The following is a 20,350-nucleotide window of genomic DNA, read 5'->3' as shown; positions in this document are numbered from 1 at the left end:
GAAACCCCTCAAATAGACTCACAGATGTGATTAAACTTAGTATGAAGCTCCCTTTTATTTCATTTCTTACCACTCTCTGCTCTCTCTCAGCTCTCCCAGTTACCTCTCAAGATTACTGTATGGGGCAGATGAGAAGTGAGAAAAAGCTCTTTTCTTGCCTGGAATTTGCAGCCCTGGTTCTCCTATTCTAGCCACATGTGGAAGCCTTAATGTCATGCAGACATTGATAAGGACCTTTAGTCTTTTCATACTGAAAACCCATCTCATCTGCTGCCGGTCAGTGAACATTCTTCCCAGCGAGGCTCACGTCCCACCTGTCATATTACAGTTTTTTTTTTACTCCTTAACATACACCTCAAGTAGAGAATGTCACAGCCTTTGAATAAGGCACAGAAACCCCTCAAATAGACTCACAGATGTGATTAAACTTAGTATGAAGCTCCCTTTTATTTCATTTCTTACCACTCTCTGCTCTCTCTCAGCTCTCCCAGTTACCTCTCAAGATTACTGTATGGGGCAGATGAGAAGTGAGAAAAAGCTCTTTTCTTGCCTGGAATTTGCAGCCCTGGTTCTCCTATTCTAGCCACATGTGGAAGCCTTAATGTCATGCAGACATTGATAAGGACCTTTAGTCTTTTCATACTGAAAACCCATCTCATCTGCTGCCGGTCAGCGAACATTCTTCCCAGCGAGGCTCACTACAGAGATGAGGGAGCCTCACGTCCCACCTGTCATATTACACGACAGTTTTCAGCCCAAAGCAACACACCTGTAGATACTCTAGTGCTGACAGACACTGATAGCCTTGGGATTCTTTGCCAAAGAATCAGTTCCCCCTGGGAAGATAGGTCACCTAGGAAAACCAGGTGCTGTATGCTGTGCAATGGGAATAATCTACGAAGTATCTCATATAAAAACATTAAAACAAGGGGGATTCCACTATCCAAGTTACGTTGCAGCAAGTCTAATGGCCACTAGCCCCCAGTACTGCACTGCTGTCACATGAAAATAGTTAGGTGGATTCTTAAATCAGAGAGTTGGCCCATTCACAGATATATCCACCTTTGGCTTTGGTTGACCCTTTCAAAATATGGTCACCTTTAAGATAGTCCACAAATACAGTCTATGGAGGAAGAATTTGCTCCAAGCAAATGTTACAGAGATGCAACCCAAGCACGTATATCAGGAGCTCTGCTTCCAGCTCTAGATCCAGAAAAGCAAATAGGTATCATCTCATCTAATTCACTGGTAGTGTTTCCTGCAGTTCTTTGCTGAGGAAGCTGTGAGATAACACATCAGAGCTTAGGGGGCAAGTATATTATGATTGATTACTGATGACTGCTATGGGTGTGCAGAGGGGACTTTATGGATTATTTGTCATCTCTGCTGTAGAGGCTGTTCTAGGATTAGACAGCAAGGCAAATCCTTGATAACTCCCTGCTTCTACTCTTCTCCCATGCTATATGTTCACAGCAAAGTTATTAGGTGGTGGCAGAATGTGGGTCTAAATAGAGGAGATTTTATCCTGATTGGATTTATATAAATGTTTGGCCAGTTCACTAAGGAATCAGTGGCCTAATTTCCTCATCAGCACCTGTGTCACCTCCACTGACATCTGCCCAGATAGAGTTATAGCCTGGCTGTCTCATTTCAGGATGCACCATGTGTAGGTCCCTTGAGGGACCAAAGTTGATGGGAAAATTGTCATATGTTTTTGCTATCAAATTTTACCTTCCAATAGTATTCAGCTCTGGTAAGCACTCTTTCTACCTTAATCTATTCTCTCCCTTCCCCACCCCGATAAATTTGTGGCCTTCGGCCAACATGTAATATTTCTTTTCAATCTTAGGCCCTTCTGTTTTAGCCTGGAGAGTGAACACTGATATGTGGAAGCCTGTGCTGGGTTTAATTTGAGACTTTATCTCCATTTGCTCATCTGGGGTGGATTCATTCATTGATCCCACAGGTCCTCCTGCAAGGCTGTAGGAGTGTAGAGTTGGACTGCTGGGACGGAGATGATGGGATGCCCATCATTTATCATGGACACACCCTGACAACCAAGATCCCCTTCAAGGTAATGCTTCATAACTTTCTTTAAATCAGATCACAAAGAGTCATTATCTTCATTCGTCATTTAAATGAATGACTCTTCCAAGTTATACCTTAGGTTGGGAGTTCTTATCCTGGGTCTTAAGGCTTCCCCAAATTGTGTGGGATGTACACACGTTCATTTTCCTAGGAGTTGATCTAGAACTCTCCTTAGATTCTCATTTGACCAAAGTTTAGTAACCATTACCTTAAATTAGTTATCATGTAATAATATTGTTGAAATTTTTACATCATAAGATGATATATAAAAGGCAGGGTCTGTTCTCTTGCTGTAGGAATTAAAGGTCATTTCTCCCAGTGTCCTGCTGACAAAGGCCAACATCATGTGTCAGGAGATGATTAAATGACATTATAAAGTAATGAGAATTGATTCCACCTAGGGAGATTGGCCACCCAGGAAGACTGGTTTCACTGTATTATTATTGCAAATTCTAAGTAGTTTATTTGTTCATTGTGCAATTACTATCCTCATTCAGAGGGTCTTTGGCTGTAACATCATTTTTTTCTGAACCGTGGCTGGGCTGGAAGGAATTTTCTTATTTCTGTCTTGTATGGGAAGATGGTGGCTAAAATGCATTTTCTTTTTAACTCATTTTCCTATTCAGCCCTCTTAAAACTTTTTGTACCCTATATTGAGGGAAGGAGTAGTTGATAACTGTGTTTACATACATGCATAAATATATGTGAATATGTGATACATGTCTTATTGCCCCAAGTAGATTTGATTATAAACTCCTTGAAAGCAGGAAAGTATCTTACGCCTTATCATTTTTGATGCTGTAACTAAAACAGTGTCTTTTACTTATACTCAGTGTGTATATATATAGATAGATAGATAGATAGATTTGTTAAATTCAGGATACTGATAGCTGTTCCTCATAGTATGTGGACGATACTCAATATGAATAGTTTAATGTACTTATAGAAAATAGCCTGTTGCTTAACTTGAAAATACATTTGAAAAGATAAAAACCACTTTGGCCAGAGTCTTCTGCATAAACAGTTTAGACGCTTTCTGTGGCTGTAAATGCCTTGCCTTTTGACACCTTGGGCCGATATCTGAACTCTCATGAGCTGTTTTGGCTCTCACAGGAAGTGGTTGAAGCCATCGATCGCAGTGCCTTTATCAACTCTGACCTCCCCATCATCATATCCATTGAGAACCACTGTTCATTGCCTCAGCAACGAAAAATGGCAGAAATTTTCAAGGTAAGGTATCAGCTAAATGACGGGATGGTATCTTGGCCTTTGTCTTGTGACTGTTGTTGAGCTTAATTTGGGGCCACTGTGGACCACACCACAGCTGGACCTCAGCTGTGAAGCATGTACAGTTAAGGTCCCTCAGACCTGGGAAATAGGGATGCCCTGGGAGTTTGGGCTCTCTCTTGAGTGGTCCATCTTTTCAGCTGGAGTGATAGAAGCACTGTTCTGTGGTCTCCTGAGCATTTCCAGAAAACCTTCGGAGATAACAAGAGACCAACTTTCCAACACTTTTGGTACCACAAATCAGGGATGCCAGGATGTCACCTGTCAGTTGTATGTGGAAAAGCTGAAAATATCTCAGGGCAAATAAGTCAAATCTTCTTGTGGCCCAACTTCATAGATGGAGATCCAAGGTGGCGAAGAGGTTAGACTGGCCAGAATAGTGCTGTTAACGCTCGGCTCTTCCTTATACAAGGGAAATATAATGCAGACAGATTTAAGGGCAAATACGCCATTATACTTCCTCCTTCCTCCACTGGTAGAGGTGTTTATGGGAATATGGCTCTCAGTGGGAGGGAGGGGCATGGCTAGAGGGAAATGTCCCCAAATACTAATGTCAACAAAACTAATTAGCCTTTCATGTTGCCTTTTCTTTGCCATCATTTAGAATAATGGTCTCTAAACTTTTTTGATTGCATACCCCATCAGTAAAATATACCGCGTATTCATTCCTGTTGTGTGTGTATTGACTTATTCATAAATTATATACATATCCTACTTATTAACATTTTATACATTAATTAAAACATGCAAAAATAGAACATAAAAGAGAGTAACATAGAAAGGATAAAGTAAAGAATAACTTTTAAATACTATTATTTATTAATGATATAAAAACCCTTTTGCTATTATAAAAAAATTTTAAATAAACTTATTTATTATCTAAATTTTTAGTGGGAGTAATATGATTAAATACACTTCATTATTTTGGAAATTTTTGTGATCACTGACTTGAATGTCTGGTTTTAAGTTTAGTTTATTATTTCAATATTTGGCTTTAACAGCTATAGTAGCTGATAAAAATGCCTTACAAAGATACCTGTATCCAGATGGAAAAGGGATGTCATTAACTGCACTTGCTAAATCATGGTACTCATTTCTCAATTCCATTAATGAGGCAAAGGTTCTTATTGGAATTTGGCTAGACAATTTATATGTTTCCTGGTATCAATCAGCTTTTCTTATAAACTAATTGAAAAGGTGTTGCCTTTTTTTTTTTTTTTTTTTTTTTTGCAGTACGCGGGCTTCTCACTGTTGTGGCCTCTCCCGTTGCGGAGCACAGGCTCCAGACGCACAGGCTCAGCGGCCGTGGCTCACGGGCCCAGCCGCTCCGCGGCATGTGGGATCTTCCCAGACCAGGGCACGAACCCGTGTCCCCTGTATCAGCAGGCGGACTCTCAACCACTGCGCCACCAGGGAAGTCCGAGGTGTTGCCTTTTATATTTTTAACATATGAGTTCAGACTCCAGTAAAATCCTTCATTTAGAGGATTTTTTAACCATTAGAAAATCTGCTTCCAGGTAGCCTGAGTTTTTATGTTAACACACATTGTTTCCTACAACAAAATCACATCACAATAGAAATATTTTTAGACAGCTGTCTTTACTCTTTCCAGAACACAGATTTTATCTAAAGAGCAAATACGTTCAGGCTTCCCTGGTGGCACAGTGGTTAAGAATCCGCCTGCCAATGCAGGGGACACAGATTCGAGCCCTGGTCCGGGAAGATCCCACATGCTGCAGAGAAACTAAGCACTAAGCCCGTGCGCCGCGACTACTGAGACTGTTCTCTAGAGCCCGCGAGCCACAACTACTGAAGCCTGTACGTCTAGAGCCCGTGCTCCGCAGCGAGAGAAGCCACCGCAATGAGAAGCCCGCGAACCGCATGGAAGAGTAGCCCCCGCTTGCAGCGACTAGAGAAAGCCCACGCACAGCAACGAGGACCCAATGCAGCCAAAAATAAATAAATAAATTTATTTTTTTTAAAAAGCAATTACTTTCTCACTCAGTGTTAAAACATTACCCTTATCATATAGGAACAGATTAACAGTGATTTTATCATCATCATCATCGTCGTCTGGTAACAAAGTACAGCTACCCACTATAAACACAGAAAAAGTCCGAAATTTTAGGATACCTTTTTTTTTAAAGAAAATTGTACAACTTAGAATACTCCTTTAATTTACTGCTTTTTCCTTATATAAAATGTGAGCTTCTATATGTTGTAAAAGATTTTCATAATCACTTTTCATCTCATTACAAAATATTTCAAAGAGAAGTCTTTTTGTGAAATTAACCACATGCCGCCACCAAAGCACCCAAACTGTCATCATCTCAGTAAGCTGTTAGCAAACAAAGATGTGAGGGACTCACCTTTGCTCCCTCTGCGTCAAGAGATTCCCTCCTCGTCCCTCAGGGACCTTCATGACCAGTGCCTGACATACAGACTGAGGGTGCCATTTTCAGTCTGTACGTTAAGCACTAATAAGCTTCCATTTTGTTCTTTTTTTTCATTAAAAAATAACTAGAAATGGAAACTGACATGTTTTCTGCCCTCACCCCAAATGAGTCATCCTGTGCCTTCCCCCACCACCCACCTCCTTGGGGGATACACATTTCCCTTTGAAGACCAGTGCTCAGAAAAGCTTTATGAGAATGGTGTCTGTGGTTCTTTATACTCAGTGGTGACAAATTCTCCCTATTATTTTTCATTTTTGTCCCCACTTCCTACCTACTTCAAGGTTTGTATCCTTGTGACTTCTTAGCCATGTCTGGAACAGACCATATTCTACAAATCACAGCCTCTAACTGAATCTCTTTTTCTTTAGTACATCAGACCCCAGAGTATTTTTCTAAATAGTTAGAGCTGGGCCCTCCTGGAGAGGAGCCTAGACTCCTCCTCCTGGCCTTCTAACCACTTCCCTTCTTTCCAGTAAGAAACTATTCAGGGCTGGGGGGCAGGGGACACACGGATACAACATCTTTCCTAGTTCCTCTTCCTAGGATTTTTAGAACAATTCAACTGGGCTGAAATATCTAGCTGATGATTCAGGTATAGATAAAGGGCATTGATTATTTGTTTTCCTTTATTGTTTTCAGACTGTGTTTGGAGAAAAGCTGGTGGCTAAATTCTTATTTGAGAGTGATTTCTCAGATGATCCAATGCTTCCCTCACCTGACCAACTCAGGAGGAAAGTACTTCTCAAAAATAAGAAGTTAAAAGCCCATCAGACACCGGTGGATATATTAAAGCAAAAGGTACTGTCTTATTAAAGAAGTTATGAGTATGCTTTGTGCCCAGAACAAAGAAATTCATGTCATTCTAACCTTTCAGATGACTGATGGGTAACCAGTTTTTGAAGATTCAGTTTCCTTGAATGATACATTTGATTTTTGGCTTTCCACTGAATAGACTGATAAATACTCTTCCCACTTACATAAAATTTTATTTTGAAAAATTGATGTAGAATGTACCTCATTATTTAATTTATTCTGAGCAGGATAATAAGTGACTCTTGTCTCTGGGCCTGGGCTTCACTGCTGTCAATCCCACAGTGGTCGCTATAGTCCTCTTTAAGAAGAGTCCCCTGTCGGGAGAGCACTTGAACATGGGGTTATGACTCCTGAGGTCAGTAGTAGAACCCCGATAGCAGCAGACCTGTGCTCCCAGCATGGAAGTTGGCACAGTGTGTCACTGTGGCATATGGACCCCAAGGCACTTCTGTACGTGCCTCACCCATGGAGATCTAGTCCCCGAGCACCACAAACTTGCCTATATAGGAGGGCCCTCAGCCCAAGGATCTGTGAAAAAGTTCAGGTCCAGGACCACTGAGTCCATATGCCAGGTTGAACTTACTCATCCCACAGACTGACAGCTGCCAAAACTATTTGTCCTATTTAGGAGAGCACTGTTGGCCCTGAAACACCACTTCTGAAAATTACAGCAACCAAGAGTTGCTGCATGAACCTCAGCCCCCCGCAGGACTAGAATGGTGCAGCCCCGGCAGCGTGGACAGTCCAAAGTAAAACTAGGTCATGGCCTAGAGCTTTTAATTTCTCTCTGAGCATCACCTGCAAGCCTCCAGGCCCTACTCCAACTCTGCTTTAAGTGGTTCCCAGAGAACAGATGGATGCTATGAACCCAACAGATTTGGAACCTTTGTCCTAAGTCATTGATTAAAAAATGTCAAGTCGAGCTGTACAGCAGAAACCAACACATTTTAAATCAACTATACTCCAATAAAATGTTTTTTTTTAATTTCAAGTCAGATTGAGTCAAAAGTCCAGTTTGACCTAGCTGAGTAGTCTATTTGGAACAATCGTCAAATCTTCACTTCCATTAAGAATATTTGGATATTCTTCCATCTGTGGATATGCTTGGATTTGTGAATCTTAAGACGTGATTTCCAGAAGTCAATGCTCAGGGTCTGACAGCACAAGGACCGTGAAACCATCACCTCTCTTCATTTGAACTTTATACCTCAGTTAATACAACCTAGAACTGTTCTCGCTATTTAAATTCTTTAACGCCTCCCAGGCTCATGTTGAGTTTGTGGAGAGCAAAGAGTTCAGTTATTTTTCACAGGACTAAGCTTATGCCTAGTCTCCCCATGTTTCCAGGTTTACAATTAATTTTAAACTTTTGTGTAGCAAGAGTCTCACATTTATCTCTGTTAAACTTGCTCTTCTTGGTTTTGGTTTGTTATTATAGCATACAAGGTTCTTTGTGGATTTTGACATCCGTCATCCAATTATTTATTAGCAGTTTTCCAAATTGTGCCTTCACCCAAGTTGCCCTTGAGCCGGACGGCCAAGTGGAGAGCCCTGTGGCCCTTCTCGCAGGACCTCCCTCAAGTTTAGGTGATTATCACTCTTGTCTGGTGCTCTCTTCTCTGAAGCCCAGGCTTCTGCAGAATCTGCTTCAACCTCTTTATAGAATAGAAATTGAGATCTAGGCATTTATGGGACTTTCTCCAAGCCACCCAGTTCATAGTGGCAGAGCCAGGATTCTGATTCAGGTCTTCAGGGAACACCTTGTCAAAGACAACACAGAAGTAGGATACGTTGATAACAATCACTGGGGCATTTTCAAAGACACAGATTCTTAGGTCCCAAATCTGCCCAACTACATCAGAATTTCCATAAGGAAGACTTGGTAATCTGTTTATTTAAAAATAATTCTTATCCCCCTGAAATTTGGAAAATACTGCTTATCTGTTATTTCCCACAAAGTGAGTTACCTTACCAGCAAAGTCCAAAGAGGTTACTGTGTGGGAGATTTGTTCTTAGTAAACCTATGCTTCTTCTTGCTAATTGCCTCTTTATTTTCTGTGTTCCACAACCAAATAATCCATTCTGAGATTCTGTCAGGTGTTACTTTGACACTTTCTACCATACAACTTCCACAACTTACCTCTTCCTCCTTTTGGAAAAATGGGACAATATAATCCCATTTTCAGGTTTTTAAAATCGCTTCCAGAGCCCCGTGATTTCCCAGGGACTACTGACAGTCATATCTGCAAGACCTTTTAATTGCCTGGCAGGTTGTGGGTCTGGACCAGGTGATCTGAGTTCACACGGGGTTGGGTGAATGCATGCCAGGAGCTCCAGTGTGCTCAGACCAACCCTCCAACTTAGAAGGTCTGGGTTCTTTCTGTGCAAGGAGCTCACCCTCAGCAAGGATGCACTGACTCTGAGCAGGATTTCTGAAGCCCTCCATCTGCCTCAAGCTTGTGCTAAGGCTCTTGCAGAGGATCCTTAACTATACCCCGCCAGATCACCAGTATTCTGCCCTTGGTCTCCTGAACTCCAACCTGCTAGACTCAGACAGTTCACGCTCAGTGACAGGTGCTGTGCTAGGGGCTGGGGGAACAGAGCAAATGAGACATGGCTCCTGCCTGGACCCATGTGAGCCAGTTCTTCACCTGACACCCCACTCTAACCCTCGGACCTATATCTGAATCGCTTTTATCAAGGGCTGGGGTCCTGTTCTTCTGCCTCAAAATAAGTAGGATATGGCAAAGAATAAGGAAGTCAGCTCTTGGCTGGCACTGGGCCACCTGTTCCATACTTCCTGCACTGGGGGAAGTACCTGAGCGTCGAAGGGACCTTGACACTCCACCTTCTGACATTTGCTGGTAGTGGGACTTTGAACGGCAGCACCCCCATTATTGGTTCTCAAAACCTTCTGTCGGGGGCCCACCAGGCTCTTGGCATCATCATTCTCGGTACTTGGCTCCATCCTGCATGTTTACTGCAGGAAGGCCCTTTGCTTATCCAGGACAGATAGACTTGCTTTTGTAGCTCACTTGTGCCTAGAGCAGATTTCCCAAAGCTTGGAAGAACGCTACTCCTGTGAGACACTCTGAAAAAAGAAAAGAAAATTTTCCTGGTTAAATAAGTGTGGGAAATGCTGCACTGGAGATCTTTGAAGGACTGTGATGTCCTTTAGCATATTTAATGAAGGCTCTATGAAACTCAGTTTCTGTAAGATGCTGTTTTTAAACTTCCTTTGTGTTTTGTGGTTACCGTAATTCTCATTTTTTTACATAACAGCTATTAACACGCATGGAGCTAGTGTTCCATAAAAACGTTGAGCCTAGACAATGCCCAGTTATCAGGAGTAGACTGCATGTAAAAGATTTATCTCGATATCAACATAGCCTACATTGTATCTTCCTTATGTATATATTTTTATTATAAAGGTAATATAACCACATTTCGGAAAGCTTAAGGAAGAATTATTTTAAAACACATAATTCCAAAGCCAAACACAACTTGTATCACAAGGATTCTTAACCTTAGTAATATCCACAGACAGAATTCAGGGGGTCCATGAAATTAGATGAAAAAAATTAAATTTTTTTTGGCTGCGCCATGCGGCTTACAAGATCTTAGTTCCCCAACCAGGGATTGAACCTGTGCTCCCTGCAGTGGAAGCACAGAGTCCTAACCACTGGATCAATAGGGAATTCCCGAAAAAAAATTACATCTTCATTTTCACTAACCTCTAGCTGAAATTTAGCCTTTCCTCTGATTATAAATGTAGGGAACAAACCACAGTAAAGTTGGCAGCATCTATGTCTCTGTCACCAGTAGAAATCACAGATGTTTCATATTATATCACAGTTGTTGCTAATATTTCCAAGAATTATTTATGCTCATCACTATTTCAGAAACGTTACTTGACCTACCATTATATATTTTTTACTATGTTAATAAATAAACATATATTCCTATAGCACAAATTTTTTTAAGATTTAATAACTGTATCAACATTCTTTTTTTCCTCTGTAATCTTATGTATTTTGTTCTGTGCACTTAAAATATCATTCTGAGAAGGGACCTTACCTCACCAGACTGCCTAAGGGGCCTGTGCCATAAAAACAGGTCAAGAATCCCTACCGTATTAACATTTAATAGCTAAGCTTTTATGCACATCATTTTATATAATTATAATCATTATATGTAGACAGAAAGAGTTATTGAACAAAGGATATAGAATTATATATATATTTACATAGATACATGTATATATGTATATGCTTACATGTATAAATATTATTTATATCTATACACACACACAAAATTCTGTATCCTTTGTTCAATAAATACATATCACAATTATTTGTCAAGTCTTATTCTCTCAAGCAGATACACCATAGTTTACTGACGTCATTCCTCTATTGTTGGACTTTTAGGTTGCTTCCTGTTTTTAATTCACGCAAGTAACTTTGCCTATATGTTGGACTATTTCCTTATGCTAGGCTCCCAGATTTATATTTATTCTTGTGTCCTGTGATATTCCGTCACAGTAATTGTAGTCAGATGTAGAAGCACATGACCTCCCCGATAGCACACATCAATTTTCCAGAAATCTCTAGGCCTATTTTGTTAATCTGACTGACGGTTCAAATAATCTGACTGACGGTTCAGAGGTCTGTTGAAAAAACTTTATTTAAATCAAACTATTCTTTTAGTCTCATCCATAGGGATGGTATTTTAAGAAGGGGGAAAAAACCTGGTTTCTTAGCAGAGATTTACTTTTCTAAAATGGATGGGCTGATTTGCTTCTTCATCATTTGGGATTGATGGTGGTTCTTTGAAGCACCCAGGTTTCTCCTGGTGGGGTTGTCCTAGGAAACCTGGATGGCTGGGCACCACACACGGATTCCTTGTGATTGTTTCCTAAAAGCTCCTGGATTCCTCCTGTAGGGACGTTAACATTCACTTAAGTATTGACGTTGTGCTTTAAGTGACTGTAGAGTTTTGGGGCTTTTCTCAAATAATCAAAATTAGGTTAAGCCAGTTTTTATGACTGTGGTAAGCCTTAGGTGGTCATTTGGTAAGCTATAAATGAAAGTTTAGTAGCTGGGCATCTGCAGTCTTTAATTATTGATATGTTACAGGCTCATCAGCTAGCATCCATGCAAGCTCAGGCTTATAATGGTGGCAGTGCCAACCCTCCACCTGCTAATAACGAAGAAGAGGAAGATGAAGAGGACGAATATGATTATGACTATGAATCCCTCTCTGACGGTAAGAAAGCCAACCCTATGCTATACGCAGGGAAGTGCCTGGAAGATTTTTCTAATGGGTTTTTTGGGTGTCTTTTTTTTCTTAGCAATAGACTTGGCAATAAGTCTATTGCTCCATAGACCAACAATACCGATTGTTGTAATATTATCTAAGAGTTTCTGGAATCCTGCTGCTTAGTAAGAAGGACCAAGCGGGGAAAGGGATTCTGTCAGCCACTACAGACACCACTCAAGGAAAGAATAGGAGGGTGTGGGAAGCAATCCAGGGGTTGTTCCTAAATTGGTTTCTAGAGGAAGAGGTGGAATTACTGCAAAGAGACCCCGTTCCCACCCTTTCAGCATCTGGTGTAGCAGATGCTCTTGGCAGGAATTGTAGACGAGGGCTGACTCTTTTCTCTCCCCTGCACCACCTGCAGGGGGCAGCATCACATTCCTGTGCTCTCTGCTGCTCCCCTTCACTCCCCGCCCCCCTTCCCTTGTTCTCACATTACCAAGCCAACCAGACATTTCCTTCTGACCCCACCAAAAAGATACGGGTGATGGCTAATGGTGCAATACAAAAAAGTCACATGAATGATGTTACTTACTTATTAAAGGTGAAGGATTCTTCTTAGGAGATAATTAGGTTTCAGTTGTGTTTCATTTGCACTAAATTAGTGTCATTTGCTAGAGACTGCAAAATGTTTTCTCAGGTACCACTGCTGATGGTAGACTGTTTAATTCTGGCAACTTCTGAAAGACAAATATTTAGTAATGAAAAGATACCAACGTTCCTGTTTATTTAAACGTTATAAATGTGACTGTATTACTTCTCTGTAGGATATTGTCTTGTTAATATGCAGATATGCCCAGACCAGCAACCGTTTACCACTTGCATTAAGAGAATCAAGCTACACTCCTTCAAATATCTGCTTCTCACGCAGCACCATTGTCTCCTGGTCGTGTTTGGTTTTGTGAGCCTCCATCATAGCCAGCAGCTACAGTCCAACCTCTTTCTGCCCCCAAATACAATACTAGTCTCTGTCCATGTAATATTTGTCCTTAGTAATTGTTGATTGCTTCATATAATCAACTAAAAGCCAATGTACCCGACCTGAAGTCCCATCAGATAACACGAGGGCATATTCTCTAATGGGGAGGTCGAAAGTGGGAGAAAATGGGAAAGAGTCAAGGTCATTTCTTGTATCCTATTCCTCAGAAGTCGTGGGAGTATGAATCTTTTTATATTGACTTATTCCTCCCCGTGGATCTCTACCACAGTCATGGTAATGTTGTTTCATAGAACAAATTTATTTGATAAGAAATGAAAACCACATTTAAGAAATCAACCAAATCCAGATGTTATCTGCCCCTGTGAGAAGTTAGTGCTCTGGAAGGTAAATTCACTCTCTATCATAAAATACTTCTGTGTTTTTTTCTGTACTTTTGAAAACAGGAAAGAAAAGACTTTTCTTAATTATTAGTAATAGTAGTATAGGACGTTTTGACATGCAGATAACAAAATGCATAGGGAAGGTGGGGGAAGGAGCTTTCTGATTTATTTTCAGTTAGGAGGGTAAAATTTAAACCCTACCCCACTGAATCTCTAGGACAGTTGCACGCTTTTTAAAAACCCACATGTGCTGGGGTGGGGTATACATGGAAAGCACCCTCAGGTTCTGCTCCAATAGACTGTGAGACCTTGGGTCAATGTCTTTTCACCACTCTAGACTTTAGGCCCCTCAGAGGCATAATGGGAAGATTTTGTCACGGGTTGTCAGATGTTCTCCCTTCTAGCACTAACATCTATGATCTATGACAGTTAATTCCAATACCACCACATGATAATTTCCCATTTCATTAAAAGAGTCCTTTGACTGACGGATTCCCAAATAGGCCTTGTAGTTGATTATGCCGGGACTTATTTAAGCTTACCCTATTAAGGCTTCCTGATGCTACTGTTAAATGCCAGACAGTCTTGCACTTTCGCTCATGGTTTGTGGTGCCGAGCTCATCCCTGCCTCCTTCCCTCAACCTTACTTTCTCTGGCTGAGATGAGAAGAAAACAGAAACCTGCTTGCTGAGGGTAGAACCATTCCCAGCTTCTTAGCAGGACCCCAAACGTTTCTAAGCTTCTTGTAATGATGGATCCCTTTGAGGATGAGATGGAAGCTGTGACCAGTCCCCTCAGAGAAATAAACATGGTCTCAAATTTCTACATAAAATTGCAAGAGTTTTCACAGGCCTTCTGAGCCCCTCGCAGGCACCTCAGGCTAGAAACCCGTCTCTAAAGTCTGGGTGGCCCAGTTTATCTCTGTGACAGCTCTAGTCCTCAGTTTTCACATATATAAAATGAGCAAATTCGTCTAAAACCTCTTTTGGCTATAAAAATGTGATAGTTCTGGGTTTCCCTGCTGGCGCAGTGGTTAAGAATCCGCCTGCCAATGCAGGGGACATGGGTTCGAGCCCTGGTCCGGGAAGACCCCACATGCCGCAGAGCAACTTAAGCCTGTGCTCCACAACTACTGAGCCTGCGCTCTAGAGCCAGCGAGCCACAACTGCTGAAGCCTGCGTGCCACAACTACTGAAGCCTGCGCGCCTAGAGCCCGTGCTCTGCAACAAGAGAAGCCACCGCAATGAGAAGCCTGTGCACCACAACGAAGAGTAGCCCCTGCTCGCCACAACCAGAGAAAGCCCACACACAGCAACGAAGATCCAACACAGCCAAAAATAAATAAAACAAAATACATTAATTTAAAAAAAGAACGCTTTAAAAGAAAAAATGTGATAGTTCCTAGGCACAAAATTACTTCCAGAAAATCTAAAGGAAGTTGCAAATGAGGCTCAAGTATTTCAAGAACTGCTACTCTGCCTTTTGGCCACCAAGTTCTTGATGAATATTTATTCAATCAAATTTTATTAAATAAACATTAATTAATTTTTTCCCAACCTTGCTGTTTATCTTGACTAGCTTTGAACATGCACTAGAGTAGAGATTTGAATTTCCAACTTCATATAGACATTCTATGACTTCGTATATATGAAGTCTAATGACTGCATGATTCTAACAAATTAATCAATTTATATCCATTTGACATAAAGTATTTTGGGGAGTATTAGGACAATCAGTAGCTGAAAATACGCAATGTGAATGTGGCAGCGTGATTAACGTTAACAATGTTTGCACTTCTTTTATTGCTAGCCTTTGCATCCCTTAATAGTCAAAATATTACATCGATGGAAGATTTCTTATTTCATTTACCTTGTAATCTAAGCTGTTGTTATTCATGCTTTGCTTCATACCTTAGTTTAATTTATCTGGCTTTTTGCCTTTATTTTCCTTACTTTTATCCCCTTTCTGATTCTGTTTTTCTGTAGCAGATGTCCTTACCGCTTCTCCTGTTCCTAACAGTCAGGAAGGTAAAGCCACTTGAACCTGACCTTGTAACTGCATGAATGTCGGCATTCTGTTTCCATTTGCTTAGGCCTGATTAGCATGAAGTTGTGACCCTCATAAGAATAAAAATGTAATTAAATGATTGATCTCGTTTATTTCTTGGCAGCCTGCATGGCCCTGATTTGGTATAAGGATATTTTGGTCTAAGCATTTGTGATCTGATGAGATAGTAAAATCATGGGTGAGAAATGAGCTTTCTTGTTTTTCGTTTTTCCTTTTAAAAGAACATAATCATGTTATATCTCTAACACCTTTAAAATCATTTTGAATAGTAATACCAAAGCAAGAGCAAAGTATAAGATTATCTGTCATACTTTGGAAATTTTTAGATATATTTTAATTCCTATCCTTAAGATTTTCCCTTAATAAATTGATAGACAGTTATGAAAAAATTACTTTCCAATTAAGCATAATTGTGAAAACTGCATTGCAAATAAGTGTCTTTTTCCCTCCGGTTTTGACATTTCTAGAGGTAAAAAAAGCTAATAGCTTCATTTTAAAGTGAGAGTAATTAAATCATGCCTGCACCATCTAGAAGTGCTTCAACCACTAAATCCTTCCCAAACTTGTGTGCTGAGAGCTTCTTGACAGGGTATCTTCCATAATGTTTGCACAGTTCCAACCATCTGTATGAAAATGAGCTTTCTCATTTAGATTACGTCTATATGGTACCAAAACTACTGGTAAATTAGTCTATTCAATCAAAAATAAATGTATCATTTAACAGATTTTTAAAATTATACTTCAAGCCATCATTTTGGTAACATGTAGCCAGTGCCTCAGTCTTACATTACAGATAAGCACAAGTACCTGGATATCCTTGCAACGATGTAGCCATAGCCCTTAAGTGAAGCATTCAGTTCTTGTTTGCTGAAGCCTGCCAACTCATTTTCAGACAACATTCTAGAAGACAGACCTGAAAATAAATCATGTAATGACAAACTTCAGTTTGAGTATAATGAAGAAATCCCCAAGAGGATAAAGAAAGCAGATAACTCTGCTTGCAACAAAGGAAAGGTGGGTGAATGGTTTCTGTTAAATTACACTTGGACCGTCAGTTTCAGATAGGATTTCACTCCCTCCCTATCCTTTCCCTTCACCTCTCCGCTCACTTTCCCTTAGACACTAAAGTCCACATGGTGATGATATGGGACCCCCATCTGCAATTTATAGAAGGTTAGTCATCGATTCGTCCAGCCAATACCTACTGAAGATGTAGTGTGTGGCAGGCGCTGAGATAGCGCAGAAGGTGATTTGGCCATGGAGACAAACATGTAAACAGTGCTTGTAGATAAGTACAAAGAACAGTGATTACACAGTGTAATCAGAGCGTGATGATGTTGAGAAGCAGACAGAAACAGGGCATTCAGACCAGGAGGCTGGTACGTTCAAGGAATTGCTAGAAGTATTAAAGGTGTTTGGGATGACCAGGAAGATAAACAGGGCCGATTGGGAAGTGTTAACAGAGGAAGGACAACAAGAATAGAAAGAAAAATGAGATACCCGGACCCAACCCTCAAGTGCCTCACGGTGTATAGACTCTGAGCAAATCTATAGACATAGTTACAGTGACATTGTTGGACAACAAAATAATAAAATACGCCAAAAATTTGAGCCACAGGAGATACATACTCCACTATCTGTTCATTCAACAACTATGCATTGAGTGTTCCACATTTAAGACGCTGGACTGTGCTCTGAGGGAAGATGAAGAATGAGTTAGACTCAGCCCTTGCTCTCAGAAAGCTTTTCTCTAGGGAAGGTGTTAGGACATGTATATGGATAAGATAGAGCAAGTGAAACACAGTGATGACATGAGAAAGGAACAAAGAGCTTTAGGGATTCCAAGGTGAGTGGCATATATACCTTCCCTGTAAACCAGTATCATTTTTCCCTTGTTAGGTTTATGACATGGAACTGGGAGAAGAATTTTATCTTCCTCAGAATAAAAAGGAAAGCAGACAGATTGCACCAGAGCTTTCTGACCTTGTCATCTATTGCCAAGCAGTAAAGTTTCCAGGTAAGAATAGACAGTATCAAATGAACTTATTTACAAACAGAAACAGACTCACTGACTTAGAGAATGAACTGGTGGTTACCGGGAGTCGGGTGGGGGGAATAGTTAGGGAGTTTGGGATTTACATCTACACACTGTATTTAAAATGGATAACCAGCAGGGACCTAATGTATAGCACAGGGAACTCTGCTCAATATTATGTAACAACTTAAATGGAAAAATAATTTGGAAATGTGTATGTATAACTGAATCACTTTGCTGTACACCTGAAACTAACACAATGTTGTTAATCAAGTACTCCAATATAAAATAAAAGTTAAAAACAAAAAGAATAGACAGTATCTAACTGATTCACTCTGTTATAAAGCAGAAACTAACACACCATTGTAAAGCAATTATACCCCAATAAAGGTGTTAAAAAGAAAGAGAATAGACAGTATCATTTATAACATTTAAAGATACCAAAAGATTAAAATATGCTATTTATTTAATTGGGCATTGTGCATGCTCTCCAAATAGCTAAATTGTGTTGCTGAAATCATTGTTACAGCATCTAATAAATATTTTATTATTATTTGCTTTGATGCTGATGAGGAGGATACCATAAAATGTTCATTTTTCAGATCATATCATGTCTCTCCATTATAGTTAATAATAATAATATTCATAACATCTAATAGCTAAAATTTATTAAGCACTTAATACCAGGATTTATGCTACGTATTTGATGTACATCATCTTAAATGACTCCATAATAATTCTATGAGTAGGTGGATTTATCTCCATTTCTAAATAACAGTCTGAGAGAGATGAAATAATTGGCCCAAGGTTTCAGAGCATATCAGTTAAGACTCTTTTGTTTGAAAGTGGCAGAAGTTACTTAAGCAAAGAAGAAATTTATTGGCTTATGTGTTGAAAAGTGAAGGGATATATGAGTTTCAGGTACAGCTTGGTCCAGGGCTTTTCTCTCTCCATATTTCTCACTCTGCTGCTACCATGTTGGCTCTTTTCCCTTTGCGGTTGCAAGGCAGCTGCAGCAGGCTAACACCGCATACTTCTAGATTCAGCTTCAGTATGAGTCTCTTCCAGAACTTTCAGCAGCAGTTTCATGGTTTTTCACTGGATCCTTTGCCCATCCCTGAACCGGTCACTGTGGCCAAGGACATGCAGTGCTCCGGCTGTCTAGGGCTTAGGTCACGTGCCCCATCCCTGAGCTGGGTAGTGAGTCTCCACCCAAACTGCAAAGATCAAGGACACAGTTTCAGTGGAGAGGTTTCCCCAGTTGGCCATTTTTAGAAGTACAAGTGAACTTAAGCTGATAAACCACTGCCCCCGCAGAAATATGCACTTCACTTCAGTTAATAAGTGGTAGAACTATGATTCTGAAGCCTGTCTATCTCCAAAGTCCTGCCTTTAACCCTAGCACTACCCTGCCTCTCTTGTTAGGGTGTACTGTCAATGAGCTCATCCAGATGGGGCAGCAGGAGGTGGAGGGCAAACAGGAAAGTCCATAAATATATAGAAGTCAGAAAAATTCATCTTCTTCTATTAAGAAGGATTCCCTTGTACAAGATTTCTGAGGACAGGAGAGCAGCTGGAATTGGGGGATCCGTCCAAATGTTAGTAAGCAGCATATGTGAACTTGGTCTAGAGAGGGAAGTTAAAATAACAACCCTCATTTTTTTTTTTTCGGTACGCGGGCCTCTCACTGTTGCAGCCTCTACTGTTGCGGAGCACAGGCTCCGGACTCGCAGGCTCAGCGGCCATGGCTCACGGGCCCAGCCGCTCCGCGGCACACGAGATCCTCCCGGACCGGGGCACGAACCTGTGTCCCCTGAATTGGCAGGCGGACTCTCAACCACTGTGCCACCAGGGAAGCCCCCAACCCTCATTTTTTTTAAGATGGTCTAGACGCGGATCCTGGCTTCCAGAGGCTTATCTTAAGCCCTAGTTCTCACACTCTGCCCTGCAAATGGGACAGAGGTCCTGGGCTATTGAAAAACTAGGTAATGAGTGGTCTGTTCACACACCAGAAGGGGAAAAAAAATCGTAGATGGAGCTTTCTCAATTTTAAGTTTTCTCCCATAAACTGTTTTTAAACTTCTGGTAGCTGCTACTGCTTATCTACTAGCAAATTCTGTTGAGGAGGATGAGAATAAATAAGTAGCAAGCAAAGATTTCAAAGAAATGCAAGACCTTAGCTATGTAGGTTTAGTTTCACAGATCCTGACTTTCTGTCTCATAAGTACAGTATGACCATATCTGCAGCTGGTGAAATTGTTCTTATCACGGGGTAAAATCCTTTCACTGTCAAAGAGCCTCATGGCCTGCATGTCCTTCATCACAGGAACAGATGTGAAGACCACTCCATCCAAGAATCATACTCACTGCATCTCTTGTTCTTTATAAATTCAGCTGCCACTGCACCCAAACCATTCCTCTGGCTTTGTCTTTTCCTCTCAAGCACTGAGTAAACAAAGAGCACAAATTCCAAGAGATATTTGAAGTCACTATGAGAGATAAAGTTTCTGTACAGGTAGAGAATTGTGGAAGGGTCTAAACGTCATTTGGTCTAGCTTTTGACTTGAGACACAGGTGAAGCATGGGGTTATTTGACTTATTTTTAAAATTCCAAGTATGCTGTTTTTTTTAAGTGTTTATATAACACACATTCTTTATAGGTATGCTATATTCTAATATATTATTTTAGTAATTGAAGTTTCTTACATTTTTCTTTCCCCAAATTTATTTTCTTTCTCAAAATGACTAAATTATATTGCCAGAATCATTGTCGTAATACCTTCTAAATATTTATTGCCATTATGATTAGTTTTGATGCTCAGGAGGAAAATACCATAATGTGTTCATTTTCTTGAGCCATAACTTAATAAATTATATTAATTACAATAATAAAAACTGTTCATTTTGCTACACTGTTGATTTTAATTTTGCTACGTTATCAATTTCAATGCATCTCACCTTTCACCAT

The 20,350-nt window shown here is 40.4% G+C and overlaps 1 protein-coding gene across 2 annotated transcripts in view; it reads left to right on the top strand.

Moving 5' to 3' along the window:
* The window catches only part of PLCE1 (phospholipase C epsilon 1), a 275,881-nt gene that overhangs the window by 224,201 nt on the left and 31,330 nt on the right, over window positions 1-20,350 (top strand). For both annotated transcript variants that reach the window (XM_024739518.1, XM_024739519.1), the window contains exons 16-21: window positions 1,967-2,074; window positions 3,202-3,318; window positions 6,471-6,629; window positions 11,780-11,909; window positions 16,240-16,361; window positions 17,247-17,364. In XM_024739518.1, the coding sequence (XP_024595286.1) occupies window positions 1,967-2,074; window positions 3,202-3,318; window positions 6,471-6,629; window positions 11,780-11,909; window positions 16,240-16,361; window positions 17,247-17,364 (754 nt within the window). The remainder of the gene's footprint in view (window positions 1-1,966; window positions 2,075-3,201; window positions 3,319-6,470; window positions 6,630-11,779; window positions 11,910-16,239; window positions 16,362-17,246; window positions 17,365-20,350) is intronic.

The sequence above is a fragment of the Neophocaena asiaeorientalis genome, unplaced genomic scaffold (assembly GCF_003031525.2).
Source record: "Neophocaena asiaeorientalis asiaeorientalis breed wild unplaced genomic scaffold, Neophocaena_asiaeorientalis_V1.1 scaffold597, whole genome shotgun sequence".
Taxonomy (NCBI): domain Eukaryota; kingdom Metazoa; phylum Chordata; class Mammalia; order Artiodactyla; family Phocoenidae; genus Neophocaena; species Neophocaena asiaeorientalis.
Note: the sequence above shows the minus strand (reverse complement) of the source record. Positions and strands in the feature narration are given on the sequence as shown.